Below are 15,661 nucleotides of genomic sequence, written 5' to 3' on the forward strand. Positions count from 1 at the left end.
AAAAGTAAATTCAAAACTAAAATTTGGTTAAACTATAGTTTAAACTAGTGTTGTTACGACCATTAAAAAGTTCGACTGCCGACTAAATCGACTTATATATTTTCTAACTTATATCAAAATATTATATTATATTTATTATATATATTATATTATATTTTCAACTTTTATTAAAATTTTTGAAACTATTTTTTGAATGACTAATACTTTTTTGAAATCGACTAAGTCGACTAAAAGTCGATTTAGTCGAAATGTTAGGGGGGGGGGGGTTAATAAAAGAAATCAAGTAATTTATGTCTGTTTTATATATTTTTAAATTATATAACTTAAATATTAATGAAAAAAAACAATATGAACGCCACGCAAGATAAATTTTGCTAGGTCCCAATGGTTTAATATTGTGAAAAAGCTCCTTTGATTTCTTGATAAATATAAAATAAATATACCCAGTAGGCACGCAACGTTTTATTCACGTTTGAATCACGTGTATTTTAGGTGACTTCGTCCAGGTTACTATTTTACGTGAAAGTCACGTGAAAGTTACGTGCCAAAATATCTCGTCTTTCGAAACTTTTTTTATTCTCAAAAAAACCTGGCATAAGATATGTGAAATAATATTTTTTATTATATTAATTATTTTTTAATGGTATAGTTTTTGTATTCATTATATTAGTTATAATTATTTACTGCTATGATAATATTATTAATTTTTATTGTAGTATTATCATAATTAAAAAAAAAAAATTGGTCTATATAATATCTTATAACGCAATGCATTTAAAACAGAACTAAAAAGAACAACATATTTTAAGTTGTAATATCTAATATCCAAATTATATCAAATTAAGTTAAATAAATTAGTACCAAGCGTCCCTATTTGCCACACAAATAAGATTAAACTCAAATACAAGGTATGCTTTTTTTCTACTTTATGATATAATATTTTAGACTGGCGAATTTGTCCATTTTGCTTACTTAATTTAGTACGAAATAAGTTATGTTATAACGATTTAATATTAAATTAAGTAAGCTACATGGACAAATTATAAGTTCTAGCAGAACTTATTCTTGATTCTTGAGCAATAATAATGTCTCTAGAACTTCTGCATATATTATTACTCAAGAGTCGTTTAGATAAAAACCCAAAATAGATTTTCTTTCTTTATTTGGTTTTTATCAACAAGGTTAAAGAATTTATCCAAGATAATATCAATAAATAAATGTGTTATGTTATTTATTATTGATATATGCATATATTATTATTAAATACTTTATTTTTTTATAATATATGACATCTTGATCTCGTGCTTTACTTGTTAAAAAAGGTTAATACTTATTTATTTCCTTTTTTTATATTATTTAAATGTTATATGATTAATATATATATACATATTCGAGCTATATGAAATTATTATTATATATATTATATGACTTTTATTACTATTGTTATTATGTACAATATAAAACAGGTTATTAACGCGGATTTGTTCGATGTTTTCCCCACAAAAAGATGATTATGATGCTATTGTATTTGAAACTGCATTTTACTTATCTTTCAATGTTGACGACTTTCCAATATGTAAAGCAAGTTTCTCTCAAGTATAGCATTGCTTTTTTAAAAATTGTTTAATGATTTAGATCAAAGAAATAGCAACACCAGAAAATCTTGTTGCCAAAACAGTTGGTGACTCACCATGTAAGATTTGTGTTAAAAATTTGTGATTTAAGATGATTATTTAATAATCATATTATTATTTAAGTTTTTATTTGTTTCTTATTAGCTAAATTTGGTGTTGTGAGCTATTATTGGAGAAAATATAGACTTATTCATTAGATAAAGTTTGATGCGTGCTCTTACCCCGTTTCCTTCTTCACGTTTCAATCATGTATATTTTAGGTGACCTTGTCCAGGTGACAATTTTACTTGATTAAAAGGTGAAAGTTACATTGTTAAAATATTGTGTATTTTGTAACTTTTTTTATTCATAATAAAAACCTGTGATTAGAAACTTGGAAAGATATTCTTTATTTTATTTACTATTTTTTTATAATTTAGTTTCAGGGATTATCTTATTCGGGATATTCCCAGAATACCAGATATTTTTCTGAAATTTATCTTTTTCCAAATATCCGAAAAGCTTTCCATACATACAACTTATATTACAAGTTCCATACATACAACTTATATTACAATATATAACAAGTATATATTATTCATCTATTTGTTTTTATGTTGTTTTAGTCATCATTCATACAAAAATTAAGAAAAGTTTTTAAAAAATTGAGAAACAACTTGGCTGAATGCAAAATTAAGGGGAAAATGAGGAGGAAAATATTCTGAATTTTTTCAGGATATTTTCCGTAAACAATTTTCCAGACATTTTAAGTATAATGAAATATGTAGTTTATATATTCATTATTGTAATTCCTTTTTATTTTACTTTTATAATAATGTAATTACTTTGCATTGTAATTTTATTGTAATAATTAATTAAAAAAGTAGGGCGTAAGATATTTTATAACGTCGCAATGCATTTTTGACAAAAATAAAATGTCACATATATAATATTTTATCCAAACATATTATATTATCTTATAACTAAGTTTTATCAATTTAGGTTTAATAAATATATTATAAAGCTTATTTCAAAATTGTGTAACGTTATGGCAGATAATTCACATATTGCAACACGCAAAAGATAAAACCCTACTACAAGGTATACTTTTTTTTCTACCATATTGTATATTATTTTAGACTGTCAAATTTGTCGATGTAATTAATTTGATAATAAATAAGTTATTATAACTTATTTAATATTAAATTTATTAAGCTACATGACAAATGATAAGTTCTGCATAAAATATTATTGACTAGGAAGACCCAATGGTATTGTTATGTTATTGCCTAGGAATATCATTCTGTAGTAAAACCCAATAACCTTTTAACTTTTAAAGTTTGAGAAATTTTACTTTTCCCTCTCTTTGTCTTCTTTTGTGATCGCACTCTGTAATAAGAATTTGATTTAATTCATATTTGTTGGAGAATGCAACTTGATTCTGAGTTGAATTTTCAGCACTCTGTATTTATTGGTGACCTAATTTGACAATACTTTATTATACATATTTTTAGTTTTATACTTAATAGATGAGGCTCCTTAGCCGTGGTAAATGTTTCCACAGCAAAAGGAGCCTCAAGGTGAAAATCTCACCATGGCTAAGGAAAATCATGGTATAAAATCCCCACTATAATGCTGTGTGGTTATGTGATAACTATTACATTTTTATAAATTGTTTTAATTTTTGTGTGCATTCTAAAATGGCATTTAATGCTGTTCAAAACTTTGTAGATTACTCATTTAAAGCAACTTTGTGGGCTGTCACCTTTGCATCTAGTGAGTTAATGTATGAACAAGTTAATGCAGAAACAGATGCAAATATAAGAAGATGGAAAACAAAGAAAACAAGTTATCATGTTATCACATAGTACACAGATGTTATCACATAAGGTGAGTACAGGTCTTTTTCTAATCACGCATATCAGTTATTAACTTTATATATAGATACAGATATAGATAAATCTATAGATAGATATTAGATATATATCTATAGATTATATATATATATATATATATATATATATATATATATATATATATATATATATATATATATATATATATATATATATATATATATATATATATATATATATATATATATATATATATATATATATATATATATATATATAGATAAAAAATATTTTTTTAAACTTGTATTTTTTATTTTGTACTTCTTTTTTTTAATCATCTGTCGACTTTTTTGTTACATTTTTTTTTATTAAATACTTATTTACTTTTTTACCAATCAGAGTATAAAATTAGAAGGCAAATGACTTTTATTTTTTTACACTGTATGTAGTATTGTTTTCTTAAAATTATTTAATGATTTAGATAAAAGAAAAAAATAACACCCTAGAAAATCTAGTTGCCAAAAGTAGGTAGCAACTCTCAAAGTAAGATTTGTTTTGAAAGTTTGTGATTTAAGATAATTATTAAATAATCATATTATTATTTAAGATTTTATTCGTTTCTTTTCAGCTAAATCTGATTCATTAGATAAAGTTTGATGCGTGCTCTTATAGAAGAAAATATCGACTGATTCGTTAGATTATGTTTGAAGCGTGCTTTTATGGGAGAATAGATATATAAGTTTGGAGTGTTCTCTTTGTGGATTGAAGCGTGCTCTTCTACGACTTTGTACTTATTACCTATTGGATATAAGGAGGATATTTTAACAAAAGTGCAGCTTTTATTACAAATTAAAAATTTTTGTCGAGAACTAATATACTGACTAATAAAACCATGTAATTTAATACGTATTAAATATTTCCTCGACGATGAGTTTTTTTTCTTTACACGAATCCAAACACTTATAATTGTAATTATAAAGCATACTTATTGCTTAAATATTACGTGCCAAAATTAACGTAAAAAGCACGTCTTTTGGACAGTTTATGGGGACCAAAAAGTCACCTAAATATCACGTGCCAAAAGTAACGTGAAAAACACGTCCATAAATCACGTGAATTGGTCATTTCATGGGGACCAAAAAGTCACCTAATTGTCACGTGCCAAAATAACGTGAAAGTTACGTTTTTGTCACGTCGCTGTGCCTACTGGGTAAGTCTAAAATAGTAAAATAAAAGTAAATATAAGTTTTAAAATAAGCTATTTAGATATAAAGGGTCACACAATTTAATTATCCTTAGAGCCCTAGTTAAAAAACGGAACGTGTCGGCATTGTATGAAAATATTTTTAATAATCACATGCAAAGACTGCAAAAACAAAAAAAACAACACATAACTATAAAGTTTTTTAAGTATAATAATTATGGTCACATCTTATGAAGTTGTTTAATAATGCAGGGCCGTCATGAAAAATCTTTAGACCATAAAAAGGCAGATGCCAAAAAGCATGCGGAAAAATCTTTTTTGGCGAACCCTCGTTAAATGATAAGTCATAAACCCAGAAATACAGAAGCTAACTAACAATATTTTGGATTTAAATTAAGTGGGATATCGAAAAAAAATTTTTAATTTTTATTACTTTGATTATTTATAAAAATACCAAAGGAATGAAAAAATATGTTAATATAGTAAAAATAGAGAAAAAGTATACAAAAAAAGTGTAAGATGAAAATAATGTTATTTGTGCAAACACACACCCAATGAATCTTTCCCAACCTCTTATCAGGGCTGGTTGTTTGTATATTATCTTTTAGTTACTATGTTAGAATTAAGATTCGGCAAGTTATTTACTGTTAGCATTACGCATTGTTAACTTAGGCGGAATTTAATTCTAGTTACCATACATAATTACCGGAAGACGTTATGAAGCTACTTTCAGTATATTATAAGTTCCTCTTGAGTTACTTGTTCCCAAGTTACCGCAGATACCGGTACCGGTAACTATAAGTAATTTTTTTGGAAGTTGCTGAAATCCTCGAACCCTTAATAGAACTTCAAGAGAGTAAACAAAAAACTTAGTGCAGAATTAGGAGAGAGGTGTTGGGATGGAGGGAGACTATATTCAAAATTTTAATTTAATATAAAAGGATAAATATTATATTCCGGCTCTGAAAAAACTAAATTCTATTCAACAGTCATATTTACTCTTGTTAACAAAATAAAATTAAAAAGATCTATAATGTTCAATCAAATAAAAAGATATTAGAAATACGGGGTGTTTCGGCAGGTAGACCTTTTATTATATATACAAATATTATATATATATATATATATATATATATATATATATATATATATATATATATATATATATATATATATATATATATATATATATATATATATATATATATATATATATATATATATATATATATATATATATATATATATATATATATATATATATATATATATATATATATATGTATGTATATATGGCAAAATAATGTTATTTTGGTAAATATAATTCGGTGCCAGTATGTTTAGTATGTAATGAATCTGTTTTAGTGTGCAAAAAATATAATTTAAGGAGGCACCATGATTCAAAACATCTAAAAAACTTAACCAGTTTCTCGACGAATTAGGGAAAAAAACTAAAAACAACAAATTTATAATTAGTTCGTTGGGCAACAAGATTTGTTAAAAAGAGGCAATATCTTAACAGTAAATGCTACTGTTGCAAGCTATGAAATTTGTCTCTCTTTAGTTACAAATTCTAAACCATTTAGTGACAGGGAAAGATTACTTAAATTTAAAATTATTCACACCCCTTCCCTCCTCAATGCATTTTTTGTGCATTTAGTCGGAAAATGTTACCCTTTTAAAGAAGTCGGCAAATATAGACCTTTTAGACCAGTCAGTCGTCGAATTTCAAAAAACAAGGACCTTATTTTTTACTTAGCAAAGATTTTAATTGTATCCCACCACGTGACACTTACTAGCGTCTGGCCTGATGGCAGCTCAATGATTGAATACTGGTGTTTTTTCCAGACAGGAAAAGAAAATAAAGACTGGAAAGAAAACAGTTCATCAGATAAACAAAAAAGAATACAAGTGTTTTAAGTTACTATGAATTATAAGTGAAAAAAAATTTCAGTTGAATTTGAACTCTTTTAACAAAACATTATTTGATAAAGATATATTTTTTATTATTTGCTTTCTTTAATAAAAACTAACTGCTTCAATAAGCTCGGTGCAAGCCGATTCCGTAGCTCCGTGTCTATTAAACCTGTTGAACTAAATAAGCATTCTGATGGCACCGATGTGTCTGGAACTGAAAATATTACCCGTACAATTTGTGTCAAAACCGGAAACAATTTTTGATTAGCTTGGAAAAATTCGATGGCACTATTTTCGTAGCTCTAAAAGTATTGCAGACTGTAATCGTTTATTTCTTTTTCAAGTTTTTCATTGTTTTCAATTAAACTACAACATGATTTATCTGTTACTAGTTCAATTAAGTTGATTGGCTTTTCGTCTTTTGTTGTTAACTAAAGTAGTAGTATTTGCAAACGTTACTGTTAGCGGAAAGAAATATGTTACTGTAACATAGCTACTGTAAAAGTTTTTTTAGCTCTTTAGTTTGGTGTAACAAATCACATAAATCCTCCAGAACCTTAAATTCATAAGCAGTGCGAAGATAGTCTTTTATATTTTGGTATTCGATGATTATCATATCCAACGCAGTTATATTAGTTAATATAGATTCAATTATATCAAATTGGCTATTCCAGCGAATAGCTATATCAGAGGCGGATCCAAGATTTTGAAGGAGGGGGTGCCTACATTATAAAAAAATACTTGATTTTAACTTACAAAATTTTATGATTTTTTCCATGTTTTAGAAATAATTATTTGTCATCCAAAGCACATTATCTATAATATACAAACATAAACTACTAAACACTGTCATAAAAAAGAGATGTGCTTGCATCCTACGTGGATGTAGTGCAATGAAGTTATTTACAATTTTTTCTGTTGAAACGCAGTTGTGTAAATTGTTATAATGCATCCCAATCACACACAAATCTGACAATCTATCAGTTGTCATCTTTGTTCGTAAATATGAATGAATGCAGCGTATACATGAACGCTCCGCCTCACAACTGCCAATTGGCGAAGTAGCCAGAATGAGGAATAACTCACGAGTATTGGGAAAGAACTTGGAGTCAACATCTTGCTGAAGTAGTTGCGTGATTGTCATTCTACAAAAAATTTTCTCAACACATAAATGTTTCCATTGCTGCAACTCATTGTTCAGACTATATGGGTTTGGAAAAATTCCATACTATTTATCCACTTGTTGCTTTGACAATGTTTCCAACTCTTTATTGTTTTTGGTGATAATAACTTCTGGAATCAAAGAACATAATTCATAATGATTTCAGATGGTTTCCAACAATTGTCCAAGAAGTTAAATTTTTCTGAATCACTCATTTTTCTAAAAATATTTTCATCAAGAATTGAAGCAATGTCAGTGCAACTAACTAAATTTAATGGCTGTTGCACACACAGTGGGTCAACTGAAGAGACACTGACAATTATAACATTATCCAATCCAGATGATGAACTTTCTTCAACAATTCCATTTGATTGTTGGGGTATACTCACAAAGTTGGCAGTATCGTTGACTTGAAGGGCTGCAGCATTAACATTTGAAGAAGAAATGCGTGCAAAACTAAGACATTGTTTAAGACATTTGCTAGGTGGACCACTGGACATACTAAAAAAATAAAAAAAGATTTTTAAGTAAGAACTATTATTCCTTTGTTAAAATTATGTTATTACATTATAAAAATGTAAATATTAAATAAAAAGTAAAATCAAATATACACAGATAATCGTTTTTACATTTTATTATCTAAAAAAATATCAGCTTAAAAACATGCTACAAAATGAAAACTAATTTAAAATTATTCTAAAATTTAATGCTTAAAATTGCATAGAAAAATAGCTGAAAACCATTAAATAGCAACATATATTTAATACAGTGGCGGAACTTCAAAATTTGGGCCCCCCCGCAAAAGAATGTTTTTTTAAAAAAAAATAAAGCTTCACATATTAAATAGATATTTATTTCATATATCATATTTAAAAACAAAAAATTAAATAAAGATAAAGATAACTTCAAAACGAAACTAAAACTTAACCGAACTTAAATAGTGAAAACTTTCCTCCTTGATTTCATATTGGCAAAATCGGTAATGATGTTTTTCATTTCCATTTTTCCAGCCGCTTTTGCCTCAATAGAAACTATTGCAAGGTCGCTTAAACGTTCTTTACCAATGGTATTTCGTAAATAATTTTTTATTATTTTATGTTTCGAAAAAGAACGTTCAGCTGATGCAACAGTTACAGGTAATGTAATGCTGTTATCACTTGTGGAACGCTTGCAGCTATAGTTGACAATTTTACTATTAAAAGGTCAGCCAATTCACGTATAGATGATATTTTTGATATTTCATCGTGTAGCATTGACTTTACCATAACCATTTGCAGCGGAAATTCAGTTGTTATATCTTCACTATATTTTCTCTGAATGGCTTCTGCACAGCTTATGGTCTCACGTTCTTTCATTACCATTAATTTATTTGGATGGATGCAGGAAAATAATTGTACCACTTCTTGCATTCCTTTAAATCTATTGTCGAGTTGGTTGATAACGACGTCCAAAATTTTTATAAAAATATTGATGCGAAAAATTTCCTCACTACTATCAAAACGGTGATCTGTAGATAATTCGTCAAAATGCCTTTTCACAATTTTTCTTCTTTTTTGAAAAAATATTGCAGGAATCTACCACGTAGTCGCTATTTCTACCGCTTCAAGTTTTGCTGAATCAAACATCTTTTTATATTGTTTTAAATTTTTGCTGGCATTTTCTAGAGAACCTGAAGCTGTCGCAAGATCTAAATTTTTAGTTTGCAGCAATTTTGATGGTATATGTACCTCATTAAGGATTTTAGACAAAGCACGCATAAAAAAACAAATTCGAAACTGCTCATATTTTTTTGTATTCGTACTGCTTCTTCGCGTTCTTCACGTTTTGTACTTGTTATTGATATCTCGGAAAGAGCTTTCATTATATCAAGAAAGCGAATTTTAACGGCGAAAGAGAAGTATATCGTCCTGCCCATAGCGTTGGATTTAACCTTTTTAATGTTATTTGTGATTCTCCTGTATATTTGGATAGTAGATCCCACCTGTTTATGCTATTTCCGAAAAATGAATACACATCTTCTAGCATTACAAAAAATGAAGCAACTTCAACACAACATTTAACCGCATCGTTAATAACAAGATTTAAATTATGAGCTGCGCAATGCATATACATAGCATTGGGTTGATTTTTCTTAAAAAGGGCCTGAACCCCATTGTATATCCCACTCATGACGTTCGCACCATCATAACCTTGACCCCTGCAGTTACTTAATTTTATATGATGTTTTTCTAACAGATTTAAAATTTCTTCATGTAGTCCAGCAGCAGTGTGGTTATATATTTCCGTGAATCCCAAAAAAACTTCTTTAATTTCAATTGATGTGGTTTCATCTTTTTCATTTTTAATAATTTTTACGTATCTAAATACTTGACTGAGCTGATCTCTTTTAGTAATATTATTAGTAATATAGTTGTATCCATTATAATTGAATAAAAAGGTGAACTATTAATATCAGCAGTAAGAGTGGCTTTTAAATGCGTTGCAAGGCAATGTATGACTTCATTTTGAATTTGATGGCTTAAATATTTTATAGATCCATTTGGCATACTCAAAACTTGCTTCATAACATTATCATATTTAGCTAAAAGTTGAACTTGGGTTAAAAAATTACCATTATATTCATTGTCAAATGATTCACGATGACCACGAAAAGCCAAAGAATTTTTACAAAGTGCTAATGTTATATTTGCTATCCGCTCTAAGACTTGCACCCAAAAATTTGATTGGTATCGTATTTGTTCTTCTATATTTTTATCTATTGTTTCATTATGTCGCCATTTTTCATAAATGCAACAAGCAAATATATGTTGTTGACTATTTTCGTGAATTTTAATTTTTTTAGAAAGACCACGCCAATCTCTGACACCATGCTCACGCCAGTTATCCTTTGCTTTTCGTTCTTCTGAGAAAAGCCAACAAGGCTCGCAATAAACGGCATCAAGTTTTGGGGAATAGCAAAGCCACATTCTTTCTATAGATCCATATTTTGTGGTAGTTTTAAAATATTCCTTGGAAAACCTACGGTTTTCTTGCAAGGGGTCGCGTATAAAAGGACCTTTTGGCCGACACGATTCCGATAATACAATTATTTTCTTAATATCTTTTGTTAGTATTTTACCATGAAAATTTGCAATGTCAGTAGAAAATAATTCACTTGATTTTTCTAAATTAATTTGTTCAATGGCGTCATTCGTATCAGAGTTTGAATCTTCCTTATCTTCATTTCGGTGGTTTCTCGGAGACCTATTCACATCTTCTTCGTTCACATTTTTATTACCAGTAGCAATGTTTTCTTCGATATCATCATGTTCTACTGACTGATTTATACATACCACTTCTGCAGAGTTTTGACTTTCCACTTCCGTTTCCGCTCGCTTTTCGATTGGTTTCAAAAACGTTGTTAGCTTCGGCAATTTAGCTAAAGTAGCTTTTGTTTCTTTTAACTTTCTTCTTTTTGCTGCACCGCTTGTACTACTTAATTTCTTTTCCATTATTATGAGTCAAAATCTAAATTATTACAAATTTATAAATTCAGTACCTGTTGTAAAATTTTTAATTATTACAAATTTATTAATTACCATTTATTAAATATACAGTGAAGTGATAAACTCTCGTGCAACAATACTTATTATTCGTAACACGATTAAATAAATTGGAGACTAGTAATTCAGATAAAATAAGAAATGAAAAGTTAACTTAATACAACGGAAGATTTAATATAAAATTGAAAATGAGAACATACATTTAAAAGTTAATTTGTATATGCAACAAGGATTATAGAATCATTATCCTTGATATGCAACGACATAACAAATAATATTGTTTATATTTTAAAAATATTGAATATGCAACTAAGAACTTATAAATTGAAGAACTTCTTACAGTTTAAAAAAAATTTATACGCAACAAATTATTACTTTTACCGAATTCAGTCTAACTGTCTAATTCATACACAAACACAACATAACGGTATAAAAATTAACTATACAACAACATCTGGGAGGTCGCAGCTGATAATCGTACTTTTATTTCTCAATTGCGTATGCAATTTTAAAAAGGTTACAACTTTTCGTTTAAATGTAAACTACGCACTCCAATACAAAAATAAATTTTTGAACAATATATTTTAATACGATGGATGACATTTTTTTTATCCAAGTTTTATATTTTAGGGCCCACTATACCTGCGGAAAAGAGTTTTATAGTATAAATATTATTGAGAGTATAATTTTTTTTATATGAGGGCCCCCTATAGCTGGTAGGCCCCCCCGCAACGCAGGGTCCTGCGTCCAGTAGTTCCGCCACTGATTTAATAAATAATTTTTGTAGCCTTCTCCGTGGTAAATTATTTAGGCCCCCGGTTATTTTAACATTATTGTGCAAATAAAATATAAGATATTAAAATTACTTTTTGGAATAAATTTAACTTACCAAAGTTCTTCTATTTTCTTCCTGAAATTAATTAAACTTTTCGAAATCTAATTTTCCAAATTAATTTAACTTATCAAATATTGTTTGGTTTTTTTCGAAATTAATTGCACATTTCGAAATTATTATTTTTCTTTCAAAATTAATTTCACTTTTCGAAATCCTTTTTTTTTTTGAAATTAATTTCACATTTCGAAATTAATTTCACATTTCGAAATTAATTTCACATTTCGAAATTAATTTCACATTTCGAAATTAATTTCACTTTTCGAAATTCTGTTTTTTCTTTCAAAATTAATTTCACTTTTCGAAGTCCAATTTTTTATTTCGAAATTAATTTCGCATTTCGAAATTACTTTTTTATTTCCGAAATTAATTTGGCTAGTTCGATTATTTTCATAAGTTTTTATAGATTTCAAAAAAAAAAAAAAGTATTTCAGTACCGTTTTAATGGAAAATATTCGAAATTTCTATAATGAACCCTAATAAAAATAGTTAAAATTGCGTATGCTTTTAACTAAATTTTTTTAAATTAATTATTTTTATTTAATTGGGGTTTTAATACTCTTGTCTTTAAAAATGTGTAATTCAGTAATTTTAGGCGCGATTATTTAATAATCATCTTCGCGTGAAAAAGTCTTCATGTAGCTAATATCAAAAATAAATAACTTATGATATTCATGTAGCTAATATCAAAAATAAATAACTTATGTTCATAGATATAAAAACTAATACATATCACCAAGGCCGGCGCGAAAGGTCAGTGTGTGTGATGGGGGAGGGTGAGACACCTCTCCCATCAATGACGTTTTCTTTAATTCAGTCAGCAACTTTGACCTTAACCCATGTAGACAAGTCAGACGGCAAATGTAGACCTTTAGACCAGTGTCGGCAATGTGTCAAGTCAGTCGGCAAATATAGACCCTTTAGACCAGCCAGTCGGCAAATTTAAAAAAACGAGAAACTTTTTTTTTTTTTAGTCAACAAACTTTAATGGCTACCTCCACGTGACGCCTACTATCGGCGGCCCTGCATATCACCGGTATATATTTTCTATTTTAGGGCCATTTGAATCTAATGTAAAAAAATGACCCATATTTGTCGCCAAACCTTATAAATTTTATTCTATACTCTAACGACTCCAACGGCTCATATAAACGGTCTAAACTAAAAATTCCAAAAGTGCTGCAGCTTAAAAAAATGAAGTTAAATAGTTTCTTGAAGTTAGGTTACTTAAAAGTTTATACTTTACTTTTATTTATAGTTGCATTTTGATCTGTAACATTGTTTTAGCAAGTACTTATCATACAAAACTAGAAAAGCTTTACAGTAAACAAAAAAATGCTCGTCAATTTCCATTTATGCTAATAAAACAGTACCTTGCAAACGTCACCTGCGTGTACTTGAAGTTTTGAATATTTATAAACTCAACTTATATCAAGTTTTAATTTTCATGAATAGAACTAAGCTGTGGCTAAAAATACATAAACCCTATTTCAGAGAAATCTTTAATTCCAGTTGACAAACCAACGTTGGTACAACGTAAATAACGCGGTAATTTAGGGAGTATTAACGTTGGATTAACAATGGAAATATTTTCAACGAGCCTAACCAACGTAGTGATTTCAATATAAAAGTAACCATTTTTATATAAATTATTTTCAGATATTACATGAACCATTTAATTTTTTTATCATTAGTGTTTAATCATTTTTTTGACTTTATTTTTGCAACTGTAGACAGTATAAGCATTTTCAGTAATTACATTTTTTACAAATGGATGGTGTTAAACACAAGAGAACTTAGAAAAGTTAATTTTGTAAAAAAAATTAGCTTTTTTAAATAAATTTTTCAATAGGTAGATAAAAAACGAGCTTTCAGTTTGTGCATATTTTGATTTATAACTTTATAGGTTTAAAACTTTTAAATTTATAAATATTATATTAATAGAGAGATAAAAAAAAAATGCTTCTGTTAACAAATTGTTTATTATTAATTATTACAAAGAGTTAAGTAATCACCAACTAAGCAAGTAACAATAATTTAGAAGTCTGATGTTTTAGCCTTGGAATATCATCGGATGACTTGGACCGTGTACGGCTTTGCAAAAGATTGATAGCGGGTAGAAGAGACTTTTCTTCCCTATCATATTCTCAACTAACGGAACTTTTGCTCTATTCTAACCATCTGCACAACTCATACCACCTGCACAACTCATACCATCTGCACAGCCCTTTTTATCCTATTTAAAATCGTCGGATAAAGTTGAATTTTTATATAAAAATAAAACTGCATTACATAAAGATTTAGTCAACATCGATGGAAACGCATTCATCCTAAAATAAAATTTGGTTAAATCCACCCGTACAATAAAATCGTCTCCAGTTTTTAATATCCTGCCTATTCCGGTATTTATGTTGTATACTTTTTTGGTGATTCAAATTCCAAACTTTTGAAAGAGTTTTTAACTAAAAGAATATCTGTACGAACCAAATTTTTACTCGATGTTTGCGCACTACGCTGTGCCGACGGGTATATCAGTCAATGAATGTACCCTCCGCCGCGCCTAAGGAGCAAAACATAAAAAAAAACCCGTTAAAAATGCAGTCTAGTTGGTTGAAATTAAAATATACCTAAAATATTTCCACTCTTTAGAAGACGTTTTTTTTTTAGTAGATCAATTTAATAGTTCGAAGTTTTTTTTAGATCTAACAACGAATGCTAAATATTATTTATTTACTGTACAACATCTTCCCGAAACATATCCAGCAAACAATACATTATTTTGTCAGAGGGATGTAAAAAAGATATGGGCAAATTAAAAACAATCGTTTAAAAACAAAAAACTTTCAATTACAACCACAATCTTAAGGTACTTATGGGAATCAAAAATTAGTTAAAAGAAATTATAATTATTCATATTTTTGTTGTAGATGAACACTTGATACAAGTTACCATCAGGTCGTACTTTGAAAATAACATCTTGTTAATTTGCCTACCAGCAAGTTTGTCATACATGCTACAACCACTGCATTTTGACAAAATATATCAGCTCTGGTGAGGTTTTTTTTATGCAGGAAAATAGTCACTGGATTTCAAAATATCGGTTTGTTAAAACTTAACTAGCCTACAACCAACCTTCAGTATTGTATTAACTCTGGCTATTCAAAACAAAATCAAAAAACAATTGCAATTACACACACACATAAAGCCGCCGCAAGAGTAAGGTCATAAAATAAATTTAAAGGGCAGTAACAGTTTTGTTCGTTAAGCTACTAATTTTAAAATATAAACTACTTGGTTACCCAATTAACTCACAGCTCATTAAAGTAGTAAGCTAATTGGGCCAGCAAATCAATATGTCAACAAAACAGAATTATCTAGATGCGTACAAAGGAGTATAAGCACTCATACAGAAGAACCTTCAAGCTCTTTACAGCGCTAATAATCTTAATCTTCATTCTGCTAAATCTTCTTTGGA

General features: G+C 28.2%; 1 protein-coding gene and 1 long non-coding RNA gene across 7 annotated transcripts; one reads left to right on the top strand and one right to left on the bottom strand.

Annotated features, from left to right (window-relative positions):
• The first annotated feature begins 575 nt into the window (after positions 1-575).
• LOC136088825 (uncharacterized) lies at positions 576-4,394 on the top strand. Of its 6 annotated transcripts, XR_010642525.1 has the most exons (7): positions 595-1,322; positions 1,636-1,693; positions 1,779-1,908; positions 2,616-2,714; positions 3,345-3,503; positions 3,951-4,012; positions 4,098-4,394. It is a non-coding gene; the product is annotated as an uncharacterized LOC136088825 (long non-coding RNA). The 6 variants fall into 6 exon arrangements; XR_010642524.1 differs by having other exon boundaries at positions 576-1,322; positions 1,779-2,714; XR_010642523.1 differs by having other exon boundaries at positions 577-908; positions 1,779-2,714.
• Positions 4,395-9,612: 5,218 nt separating this feature from the next.
• Positions 9,613-11,243, bottom strand: LOC136088194 (zinc finger MYM-type protein 1-like). Its single transcript, XM_065811875.1, has 2 exons — positions 10,120-11,243; positions 9,613-9,949 (listed from the first exon to the last, which is right to left on the bottom strand). Exons 1-2 carry the CDS (start codon positions 11,241-11,243, stop codon positions 9,613-9,615), a joined length of 1,461 nt encoding a protein of 486 aa, XP_065667947.1.
• Between the last annotated feature and the right edge of the window lie 4,418 nt (positions 11,244-15,661).

The sequence above is a fragment of the Hydra vulgaris genome, chromosome 12 (genome assembly GCF_038396675.1).
Source record: "Hydra vulgaris chromosome 12, alternate assembly HydraT2T_AEP".
In the NCBI taxonomy this organism is placed as follows: Eukaryota; Metazoa; Cnidaria; class Hydrozoa; order Anthoathecata; family Hydridae; genus Hydra; species Hydra vulgaris.